The sequence below is a fragment of the Anser brachyrhynchus genome (genome assembly GCF_964034855.1).
Source record: "Anser brachyrhynchus genome assembly, chromosome: Z".
Taxonomy (NCBI): Eukaryota; Metazoa; Chordata; class Aves; order Anseriformes; family Anatidae; genus Anser; species Anser brachyrhynchus.
In genome coordinates, this window is record NC_137697.1 from 24,155,699 (window position 1) to 24,168,640 (window position 12,942).

Below are 12,942 nucleotides of genomic sequence, written 5' to 3' on the forward strand. Positions count from 1 at the left end.
ATGAATGTCCTAGAGTGCTGCTGAAGCAGAACTGCTGCACTCTTACTCAAAAAATGTTGATCCCACATTTGATTGAAGAAATTAGAAGCACTAATGTTTTGGTCTGTAGAGCACTCACTGGGCATATATCCATCCAAAACTACAACCATATGGGATGACAGAAGGACAGATAGAAGGACTGATAATGTAGTCCTCTGCATAGGGAACATTTCAAGACAGCTATAAATTATATTGTGAGTGCACAAACTAGGAATATATCAAACAGAACCTGATATAAAAGGAGTATCACTATAGGTAATTGTGTCACACTTCTGTGGTTAATTTGGTTGATCCATTCTCATCAAAAATCAAACGGAGGTAATACAAAGATCTATAAAAAATGATCCATTCTCATCAAAAATCAAATGGAGGTAATACAAAGATCTATCAAAAAAGAGAGACATCCTTCTGCAAAGATGGGTGAAGGAGAGACTGCAATACTTTGTGATTTAGATACCAACCTGACTGCTCTTACAATTACGAAGTATTACTACAGCTTGTGATAATAATGATAAAAACATTGTTGGTGTGAAGAGAAAGTAGTTACTAGGGAAGACTTGAGTGATCTGTTTTCCACCTTTCTCAGAAAGCCTTGCAGTAGTTGACAGATAATTCATCTGATTAAATGCAGAATACTGGAGATGCTTAGAAAGCAACTGCACTTTTGCTGAAATGTTATTTTTTCCTCATAAGAATATCACTGCTAATGTTTCCCCCTATATACAGCACAGCAACAGCTCAACAGTGGAGAGTTGCAGTGGGACATTTCAAGGCAAAAAGAGTGCAACTGCTAGCTGAAGCTGAAAGAAAAATTCAGGTGGACGAAGTAACTACCAAACTGGAAATTGCTCAGGACACAGGAGTTAGTATTTGTTCTCTGTGATGACACCCAAGGAGTCGTTCCCATGCACAAACAGCTGGGACTTGAAGAAATAAAATAATCACCATCTACAGCATACTCTACTGTGGTACAGCAAAGGAAATACCACCAACTGATTTACAGACAACTATTTCTCACAGTAGATGCTCCATTGAGTTAATTTCTTTTTTTTTCTTCCAGCCAGCTCTAGCACTTCCTGAGAGATCTTCCAGGTTTGCACAATAAACAGTACGGCTCTAGTCCAGAGAAGTAATGAAGGAAAATAGAAAAGTATTCTCTTCCAATACTGACAGATACTATGTACCCCTTTAGGCTGAATGAAATAACTGATTGAATTTTTAACCTCTACTGAACCCTGGGTGATAAACAAATAAAATAACATAAATAATCATTACCAAAAATTGGCTCTGGAGTAGTGTTCCATGTACAGCTGCTCATCACAAAAAGGAGCGAAATGAATTTCACTAAATGTTGGAAACATCATTCCTAGTAAACAAAAGACAATATAAAGTAGCAAGGCATAGTCCCACAGGCAACTCTATAGGAATGTCTTAACTACTTAAAACCACCAGTTCAAGTATCTTAACATTTAGTTTTATTAGCATAGGGATTACTGATATATGAATATGTTAAAGCATTATGTAAAACAAACAAACAAACAAAAAAAACAATACTTCATAAAGTCTTCATAATTTATGGTCCTATATTAATTATTTGAATATTTTAGCTCCCTTCAAATGAAGCAAAATGCTAGTTATTAAATACCTTCTCAATGTTCTCTAAAGAAATTATAGTGGCTTTTTTTGCTTACTCAATAAATACAATATTTGTGTGAGGGACTTTCATTATAGTTCAAACCTGATCTCAAATTAAATTGAGGATGGTGCTTCATCTGGCTTGGAGGCATCATCAAGGTTGTCGGCTTATGCTCTGCCTCAAAACAGCTTACACAAAGAAAAACAGATGGGTCATTATCATAGCAGACTCCCTTCCAAAGAAAACAAGAGGCCTAACATGCAGACTCGACCCACTTCATAGGGAAGTCTGCTGCCTCCATGGGGCCTAGGTTAGAGATGTGAGGAGAAGCCTTCCTACCCTGGTGCTACCCTCAGATTATTATCCATTATTGATTTTTCAGGTAGACAGCAATGAAATTCCAACAAGTCCAAGGGCAATCAAGAGAGACTTCAGGGCCTTGGGACAACTGGTTAAGGGATCAGGAGCACAAGTAGTGTTCTCCCCTAACCCTCCAGTTGCAGGGAATGAGGACGGGAGAAAGAGGAAGAGCCACCAGGTGAATACCTGGCTCCAAGCCTGGTGTCAACAGCAGATCTTTGGGTCTTTTGATCATGGGTTGTTTCACACAATAGCAGCCCTACTTGTAACAGACAGGGTATACCTGTCTCGAAGAGGGAAAAGGAGTTAGCAGGGCTCACTGAAAGCTTTAAACTAGATTTGAAGGGGGAAATGCAGGGCCAGAGGCATATGTGAACTTGGACAGCCACCAAAGTCTTATTGCTTTGGTAGGCAGAAAGCCCTGGGAACATGGCAATTAAGAGAAACTTAGGAAAGCACCGAAGTACTGTTTTTGTACTGTTTTGCACATATAAGTGCTACCGTGAGATTGCTTAACCTTGGGCAGCGAGAAAGTAACAAAGTGCATGTAGGCTGTATTCTGTTGCTAGGAGGTTTCCATGGTATTGTGCTATCTCCAGACGGATATAAAAGAGCAGAGGTAGAGACAATAAAAAAAAACTCCTTTCCTTTGCTTGAAACTTGCATTGGAGTCCGTGTGTTCATTGCCACAGGGAAAGGGATAAAAACAGGCTCACTAAATATAAGCCTGGGGATAGTATGCCAATGGTTGTGGGATGTTGTGCTACCAAGGCCCCCTGTCTGCCATCCCAGTGGAAGTAGGTGATGGAGAAACAGGCAACAGCAAAGACACGAGCTTTTCTAATCCATATTGATGGATTAGAAATCACAGAAGTGCCTAAGAACGGTCACATAGGAGTTAGGGTTTCTACCCCCCAAAAGCTGATGGGATCATTAGCCAAACTGAAGTGGAAACCAATGCATGCAGTGTGGGCAGCAAAAAGGAGGAGCGAGAAGCCATGGTGCAGCAGGAAAATTATGACATAGTTGCCATCACAGAAACATGGTGGGATGATTTGCATAACTGTAGTGCTGCAATGCATGGCTTTAAACTCTTTGGAAGGGATACGCTAGGAAGGAGAGGTGGTGAGGTAGCCCTGTATGTTAGGAGTATTTTGATTGTCTTGAACTTAATAATGGGGACGATAGGGTTGAGTCTTTATGTGACAGAATCAGGGGGAAGGCCAAAAAGGCAGATGTCACAGTGGGAGTCTGTTATAGACCACCCAATGAGGATAAAGAGGCAGATAAAATATTCTATAAGTGGCTCAGAGAAAGTCTTATAATAGCCAGCCCTTGTTCTCATGGAGGACTTCAACTTACCAGATGTCTGCTGGAAATACAATACAGCAGAGGGGAAACATTCTAGGAGGTTCCTGGAGTACGTGGAAGATAACTTCCTGACACAGCTGGTGAGTGAGCCAGGTAGGGAAGGAGCTCTGCCAGACCTCTTGCTTATGAACAGAGAAGGACTTGTGGGTGATGTGAAGGTTGCAGGCCATCTTAGGCATGGCAATCACAAATGAATAGAGTTTTCAATTCTTGGAAAAGTAATGAGGGACGTTAGCAGAATTGCCACCTTGGACTTCCAGAGGGCAAACTTTGGCCTGTTTAGGAGGGTGGCTTGTAAAGTCCCTTGGGAGGCAGTCCTGAAGGGCAATGGAGTCCAGGAAGGCTGGACACTCTTCCAGAAGAAAATCTTAAAGGTGCAAAAGCAGGCCATTCCCATCTGCCTAAAGGTGAGCTGGTGAGCAAGAAGATTGGCCTGGCTGAACAGAGAGCTTTAGCTAGAACTCAGGAAGAAAAAGAAAGTTTATGACCTTTGGGAGAAGAGGCAGGCCACTAACAAGGACTACAAAGATGTCATGAGGCTACACAGGGAAGAAATTAGAAGGGCTAAAGCCCAGCTGGAAGTTAGTACAGCTAATGCCATTAAACACAATAAAAATCCTTCTAAAATTACATTAGCACCAAAAGGAGGACTAAGGAGAATCTCCATCCTTTATTGGATGTGGGAGAAAACACAGTGACAAAGGATGAGGAAAAGGCTGAGGTATTTAATGCTTTCTTTGCCTCAGTCTTTAGCAGTAAAGTACTCCATGTACTAAGCCCCCTGAGCTGAAAGATAAGGACAGGTAACAGACTGAAGCCCCCATGATCCAAGAGGAAATTACTGGTGACCTGCTAAATCAATTAAGGGCACACAACTCTATAGGGCCAGATGGGATCCACCCAAGGGTACTGAGGGAGTTGGCAGAAGTGTTCACCAAGCCACTTTCCATCATTTATCAGCAGTCCTGGCTATCCAGAGAAGTCCCAGTTGACTGGAGGCTCGCAAGTGTGAAGCCCATCTACAAAAAGGGCTGGAAGGAGGACCCAGGGAGCTACAGGCCTGTCAGTCTGACTTTTATGCTGGGGAAGGTTATCAGCAGATTATCCTGAGTGCCATCAAATGGCACATACAGGACAACCAGGTGATTGGGCCCAGTCAGCATTGATTTATGAATGTCAGGTCCTGCCTGACTAACCTGGTCTCCCTCTATGACAAGGTAACACGCTTAGTGGACGAGGGAAAGGCTGTGGATGTTGTCTACCTAGACTTTAGTAAAGATTTTGACACTGTTTCTCGTAGCATTCTCCTGGAGAAACTGGCTGCTTATGGCTTGGATGGGTGTATGCTTTGCTGGGTAAAGAACTGGCTGGGTGGCCAGGCCCAAAGAGTTGTGGTGAATGGAGTTAAATCCAGTTGGAAGACAGTGACTAGTCGTGTCCCCTAAGGCTGAGTACTGGGGCCAGTTCTCTTTAAAATCTTTATCAATGATCTGGATGAGGGGATCAAGTGCACCCTCAGTAAGTTTGCAGACGACACCAAGTTGGGCATAGTGTTGATCTGGTTGAGGGTAGGAAGGCTCTACAGAGGGGTCTGGTTAGGCTGGATCAATGGGCTGAGGCCATCTCTATGAAGTTCCACAAGGCCAAGCAACAGGTCCTGCAGCTGGGATACAACAACCTCATGCAGCACTATAGGCTGGGGAAAGAGTGGCTAGAAAGCTTCCTAGAGGAAAGGGACCTGGGGGTATTGGTCAATAGCTGCCTGAATATGAGCCAGCAGTGTGCTCAGCTGGCCAAGAAGGCCAACAGCATCCTGGCTTGCATACGGAATAGTGTGACCAGCATGACCAGGGAACTGAATAACCCCCTGTACTCAGCTCTAGTGAGGCCACACCTCAAGTACTGTATTCTATTTTGGTCCCCTCAATACAGAAAGCTTTGGACATGCTGGAGCATGTCCAAAGACAGGTAACAAACGTGGTGAAGGGTCTGGAACACAAGTCGTTTGAGGAGTTGCTGAGGGAACTGGGGTTGTTTAGCCTAGAGAAATACGTATCAGGGGAAACCGTATCTCTCTCTACAACTAACTCAAAGGAGGTTTTAGTGAGATGGCGGTTGGTCTCTCCTCCCGAGGAACACATGATAGGACAAGAGGAAAAGGCCTCAAGTTGTGCCAGGGGAGGCTTAGGCTGGATATTTGGAAGAATTTCTTCACTAAAAGGGTTGTGAACATTGGAACACACTGCCCAGGGCAGTGGTTGAGTCACTGGAGGTATTTAAATCACGTGCAGATGCGTTGCTTTGGGACATGGTTTAGTGGTAGACTAGACAGTGCTAGGTTAACAGTTAGACTTGATGATCTTAGAGCTCTTTTCCATCGTAAATGATTCCATGATTCTATTCTATGATTCTAAATTGCTGGGTATGTTTTTTGTCGAGATCAGAACTGCTGTTAATGACTGAGATAGTCATGTATATGTCACTCTTAAGCCTTTATCCAGGAAACTCATAGCACTTAGGAATAAATATTATACATAAATAAAAATCCTACAATCATAAAAATATATCCTCTTTTTTTCTTTTTTTTTTTTTTCTTTTTCCCCTCCAGTTAATGAAATTGAGGAATGGAGAATTTTATTTACAGTGTGGCAAATTATTTACAGAGCAGGGAGTTAAATCCTGATCTATCGGTTTGCAAGAATTCATTTTTATTGGGAACTCAAACTCAAATGGCTCAGAAAACCACAGGAACTATTTTCCATTATTTTAAGTGGACAGTGCTTCAGACTAACCAGCAGCTTTAATAGAAGCCCTTGTATTCTGCAATGTATTCTAAGCATCTTATAGCTTCTATAAGTGTGGTTGTTGTGAACTACATTTGAACATACTTCTTCAGCTGCTTGTTTACCTGGTACAAAATATGATGAATACCTGAAGGGAAGGACAAGTAAAGGAGGGTAGGGAAAAGGAAACAGCTTTTCTGTATTCAGTACATATAGGAAGAGACCACAGGAATTCAAATAAAGAACAACACCCACTCACAAAAAAGATTTTTAAAACTGGTCATAGGGAGAAAATTAACAAGTTTGCAGATGAAAATGTAGGACAGAAAGTTTACGAACTTAACTGTTTGGAATAACTAAATATTTGCAACTTAAACAAAATGTCAGGATTTCAGCTCACTTCTTAGACAATCATTAAGTTTAATAATCACTATGTAAGGTGATTCATTCCCACTGGACAAGAGAATAACTGGGAAGTTTGGAAAATATGGAAATCTTCATATGCATTCACTCATATTTTTAGCTGAAAATGAGATGCCTACAGATCAATTTTCAGAAGCCCTCTTTGGAAACCGAGTCCTAAGAATGTAAATAGGAGACTTAAAATCAGTGGCTGACTTTTGAAAAATACTACCTGAATGTGATTTGCAAGTTTGAAACAACAGCAAAACCAGTAGCTCTCTGCCTTGATATACAGATTCACTCCATGCTTCACAAATTTCTGCACTAATAATTTTACTTGAGAAAGATCAAAAGAAGTCTTTTAAAGAGAGACTTCATAGTTAATTTTCAGCAGTTCACACGGATTTATCATTCAGCAAATGGATGCTCAGATTTGCCTCACATAGAAGATTCCCACGAGGCCCTGGAACTCCTAGATTCCCTTCAAAACTCCTCCAAACACAGGAGAAATGAAATAAGGAGTACCAAATGCTATGAATCTCTGATATGTCTTTGAAAAGGTAAGATATGAGTATGAGAATAAGGTATCTGGGAGAAGCCCAGTGAAAGGATTTCAAAACAATTTGAATTTCAGTTTTCCCAAGCAAAATATAATAATTTTCCACTAAAAAGCTCATCCTATTTGACCATTCTGCTCTCATCCACATTCCGCTGTGTGGCATATGAGGTTAGTGTGCCATCATCTATTGTTATATGTTGCAACAGAGATGCAATTGTAGAATATACAACCTCATGTTAAGATTAACACACAGGAAGAACTTGGCAGTGCAACACCAACATACTCAAAAACTATTTCCACTGTGAAACAGCAAGAAGTCACAGCATAGTACGATAGCTGCATCATTATGTTTATTCCCTTGGTCTGTCTAGATGTTATTGGTAGAGCTAGAACCAGAGTATAATACCAGACTATCAATATCCAGGACTAATAATGCAGGTCTTTGATTTTTCTTTCAGAAACTTTTTATTTACCTTTCTATATGCAATGGGGTAACTGTGGTGACACACTCACCATTTGACTTCAGCCATTTCTTGGAATGGAGGTAACTTTCCAACATCCTTTCATTGAACAGCATATAACCCATTGGTTCAGAAATTACCACATCAACACTCTCAGGCAGGGAGATCTCCTCAATTTTTCCTGGCAGGATTGTGATCTTGTTAGAGAGGTTGTTACTACGCACCAACAGCTAGAGAAAAAACAAAAAACACACAGAAAGTGTTGACTCCTTTTACTAACAGAATTTAGTTTGCTCAATGGAGCAAACTCAAAGAAACGTATTGTGCAGGATCAGAAAGCATCATTACAAGAAAAGTCACATAAGAGATAATTGCAATTAAAATCTACAAGAAAAAGAGAATTACCAGGAATAATAATAATAGAAAGTGGATATTTTATGACAATCAGAAGATTGTAAAGAAAGCATTTTCCGACTTCTCCAAGTTGTTAAAAACAAACAAATAAAAAAGCAACCACAACTGTTCTTGAATAAGTTATTCAGTTATGAAAGAAGAAGAAACTCTATAGCTGAAAAGTTTGAGGTGAGTCATTTCTAAACATAAGTGGAGCATAGCTTTACATTTGCATAAATGCATTCAAATGGCTAGTAGTTACAACCAGGGTACTGGAGACTCATCCACTGCCATTTGCATAGTGAACCTCAGAGCACAACATTTAATGAACAGGAGAGATGGACCTAAAATTTTATGTTCAATATAGCAAGTTATTAAAGCAAATAATACCTTTTCAAACTCTCTTTATCTCTACACATAGATGTATATCCTACCTAGCTGTGCTGTAATCAGACATACAGGGAAGTAGCTAAACCCCTCAAGTTCCAATTACGAGTAGAATCTGGTTTTGGGGGGCACAAATGTATAAAGAATCACTTATTTCACACTAATCTACTCTAACAGAGGGAGGTGTCTACCGAGAGACTCTAAAATGAACTACCGTCTGCAACAGCACAATAGGAGATTCATAGAAACATTAAGGTTGGAAAAGACCTCCAAGATCATCTGGTCCAACCATACCCCTACCGCCAATATTACCCACTAAACCATGTCCCTAAGCACCACATCCAACCTTTCCTTAAACACCCCCATGGACAGTGACACCACCATCTCCCTGAGCAACACATTCCAATGCCTAACTATCAATTCATATTGATGTCCAGAGATACCAGGAAAACCAAGCATACACAATTCAGTAAGTACTAGAAATCATTTCCACACAGATGTGCATGCATTGGTATAACTATAAGACCAGTACAAGTGCATAATTACTTCAGCAAACCTTTTCGAACACAGTCTGGGTGTTAGGTAACAGCTATGAAACTTATACCTCATTTTAACTAGAGAAAGAAGGACTAATATTGTTATTAGGTACTTATGGCTACTAAGATGATTAGAGGACTGGAGCACCTGTCGTACGAGGACAGGCTAAGAGAACTGGGCCTGTTCAGCCTGGAAAAGAGAAGACTGAGGGGAGACCTCATCAATGTATATAAATATCTGAAGGGAGGTTGTCAAGGGGATGGGGCTGGACTCTTTCCTGTTATAGCAAAAACAAACAAAATACCAAGAAATATTGTCAGTACTAATTCTGTCCTTCAGAGTGGAGCTATGTCTTGGGAAAGCTAAAGATCTCTGTGTTTTCAGTCTTCCAAAGCTTAACAGAGGCAAAAATTGCATTTTTTATGAAGAGTTTAAATGCTGTAGGAAGGTTTTGCCTAGAGAGTCTCAGGGAACAGAAACCTCTGCTTGTCACAGAACATTCTTCTCCATGTCCTACCAAACATGCTCTGACAGTGCTCTGAAGAAGCAAAGCAATCCTGCATCTGCCAAATCCTAGTCTGTGTACCACGATTTTCAGGATGCCAGTGAATGCAAGTTTAAGTAAGTATTCTTTACAAGCATATCTGAGAGAGACTAGATTAAGATATTGGTTTATTTCAGGGAGAAGATAACTTGTTTTATGGCAGCTACTTTTTTTCTTTTTTTTTTTTTCTTTACAGCAGTTTAGAGTTAATGGTGGCAATGAAAAGCTAGTTTTTCATTGTTTCCAACATTTGTTTTAAGCATTTAATTACTAATTTTTTGTTTAAAAAACAGGTTATTTTTCTGAAACTAGAATTTATCATGCATTAATGAACTATGAGTAGTAGCTCATTATCACAGAAACAGAAGCAAAAATCAATTAATTGGCATTAAGTAGTTCAGAGCTACAGTCTGCCACAAATATCATGCATCTCTTTTTCCACATGAGGAAGATTCTACAAAGGTTAATATAAATAATTTAAAACAGATATACAACAGAAGTGCATTATAGTAAAAGCACAGAAAATAGTGTTAATTTCTAATCCCACACACTATTAGTCCAAAACAGATTAAATAAATAAAAGGCTATAATTAACAGCTATAAGCTATTGCTTTGTTCTAGCAACTCCGACCTTGTTTGAACTGACCTTACTTTTGACAGAATTATTAATAGTACATTAATACAATCTCTGCAGCACCTTAATGAATTGAAAGTTTTAAACATGAGAAGTTTTTTCTGCCATCACCAGTATGACTTGCTCAGGCAGGAATATCAGCTATGCCTTTTAAACACATCAATTTTTCATCTCTTATACTGAACCCCGCAGCCCACATCTTATCTCCGCAGAAAGGGATCATAGAATCATAGAATATCCTGAGTTGGAAGGGACCCATAAGGATCGTCGAGTCCAACTCCTGGCATCACACAGGTCTACCCAAAAATTCAGACAACGTGACTAAGTGCACAGTCCAAACGCTTCTTAAACTCCAACAGGCTTGGTGCAGTGACCACTTCCCTGGGGAGCCTGTTCCAGTGTGCGAGAACCCTCTCAGTGAAGAATCTCTTCCTGATGTCTAGCCTAAACCTCCCCTGCCTCAGCTTGACACCATTCCCATGGGTCCTATCACTGGTGACTAAAGAGAATAGATCAGCGTCTTCCCCTCCACTCCCTTTCATGAGGAAGCTGTAGACCATGATGAGGTCTCCCCTCAGCCTCCTCTTTTCCAGGCTGAACAGGCCCAGTGACCTCAGCCACTCCTTGTATGCCTTCTCCTCTAGGCCCTTCACCATCTTCGTCGCCCTCCTCTGGACACTCTCCAACAGTTTAATGTCCTTTTTGTACTGTGGTGCCCAGAACTGCACACAGTACTCGAGGTGAGGCTGCACCAGCGCAGAGTAGAGCAGGACAATCCCTTCCCTCGACCGACTAGCAATGCCATGCTTGATGCAGCCCAGGATACGGTTGGCCCTCCTGGCCGCCAGGGCACACTGCTGGCTCATATTCAACTTGCTGTCAACTACAACCCCCAGATCCCTCTCTGCGGGGCTGCTCTCCAGGGTCTCATCGCCCAGTCTGTACGTATAGCCAGGGTTGCCCCGTCCCAGGTGCCGGACCTGGCACTTGCTTTTGTTAAACTTCATGTGGTTGGTGATCGCCCAGCTCTCCAACCTGTCCAGATCTCTCTGCGAGGCCTTTCCACCCTCAACAGAGTCCACAACTCCTCCAAGTTTAGTGTCATCAGCAAATTTGCTCAAAACACCTTCTAGTCCTACATCCAAATCCTTTATAAAAACATTGAAGAGGACTGGCCCTAAAATGGAGCCTTGAGGGACCCCACTAGTGACCATCCACCAGCCAGATGCGGCCCCATTTACCACAACTCTTTGAGCCCTGCCCGTCAGCCAATTGCTCACCCATCATATGATGTATTTGTTTCGGTGTATGCTGGACATTTTGTCCAGTAGGATCCTGTGGGAAACTGTGTCAAAAGCTTTGCTGAAGTCCAAAAAGATCACATCAGCTGGTTTCCCTTGATCGACTAGATGGGTGATCTTATCATAAAAGGAAATCAAATTTGTTAGGCAGGACCTACCCCTCATGAACCCATGTTGGCTGGGACCAATGACTGCATTGTCCCCCAGGTGTGCTTCAATAACTTCAAGGATCATCTTCTCCATAATTTTACCAGGCACCGATGAGAGACTGACAGGCCTGTAATTGCTAGGGTCTTCTTTCTTACCCTTCTTGAAAATTGGCACAACATTTGACAGCTTCCAGTCTGCTGGGACCTCTCCAGATTCCCAAGACCATTGAAAAATAATTGAGAGAGGTCCCGCAATGATGTCAGCCAACTCTCTAAGCACCCTGGGATGAAACCCATCCAACCCATGGACTTGTATGGATCCAGGTGGAGCAGCAAATCCCACACATGTTCAGGGTCGGTTGGGAGTTTGTCATTCCCACTGTCATGGTCCTCCCCCTCAGGGCACCCTGGGTCCCGAAGCCCATCATCAGTGTTGAAGACGGAGGCAAAGAAAGCGTTAAATGTCTCTGCTTTGCGTATGTCCTTGTCTGTGAGGTGACCTTCCTGACCAAGTAGCGGACCTATGTTTTCTTTGGTCCTCCTTTTTCTGTTCACATATCTAAAAAACCTCTTTTTTATTGTCTCCTACAGACCTGGCCAGCTTCAACTCTAGTTGGGCTTTAGCCACACGAATTTTCTCCCTACAAACACGAACAGTGTCTCTGTATTCCTTCGACGTTGCCCGACCCTCCTTCCAGCAGCTGTACACTTTCTTTTTGCGCCTAAGCTCCAGTAGAAGATCCCTGGTCAGCCAGGCCGGCCTTTTGCCCCGCCTGCCTGACTTCCAATATTTTGGAATTGCCTGATCCTGTGCTTTTAGGAGGCAGTGCTTAAAGACTGACCAGCACTGATGGACAGCGATACCTTCAAAAGCAGTTTCCCAGAGGACCTTGCTAGTTAGTTCCCTGAGCAGCCTGAAGTCTGCTTTCCCAATACCCAGGGCTGAAGTTTTGGTGGCAGTTTTCCTTCTGTCACCACAAATTTTAAACTCAACCACTTCATGGGCACTATAACCGAGATGGCCACCGATTGCCACGTCCCCCACAAGACCCTCTCTGCTCTCCAGCAACAGATCTAGGAGGGCACCTTTCCTAGTTGTCTCCCTTAGCACCTGCACCAAGAAGTTATCATCTAGGTGCTTTATGAACCTCCTGGACTTGCTCGTGTCAGCCGTGTGGTAATCCCAAGATATGGGAGTGCTCATCGACATCAGGCTCAACATGAGCCTGCAGTGTGCCCTGATAGCCAGGAGGGCAAACCACATTTTTGGGTGCATTAAACACAGCATGGTGAGCCAGTCAAAAGAAGTGATTCTCCTGCGTTATTTAGCATTGGTGCAGCCTCACCTCAAATGTTGTGTGCAGTGCTGACCTCCGCAACACAAAA

The 12,942-nt window shown here is 42.1% G+C and overlaps 1 protein-coding gene across 4 annotated transcripts in view; it reads right to left on the reverse strand.

Moving 5' to 3' along the window:
- The window catches only part of LOC308185822 (histone-arginine methyltransferase CARM1-like), a gene marked incomplete at its 3' end in the record, with an annotated part of 77,953 nt that overhangs the window by 11,321 nt on the left and 53,690 nt on the right, over positions 1 to 12,942 (reverse strand). For all 4 annotated transcript variants that reach the window (XM_080574380.1, XM_080574378.1, XM_080574377.1 and 1 more), the window contains 2 exons: positions 7,664 to 7,841; positions 1,315 to 1,405 (listed from right to left, as the gene is read on the reverse strand). In XM_080574380.1, coding sequence (XP_080430506.1) covers positions 1,315 to 1,405; positions 7,664 to 7,841 — 269 coding nt within the window. The remainder of the gene's footprint in view (positions 1 to 1,314; positions 1,406 to 7,663; positions 7,842 to 12,942) is intronic.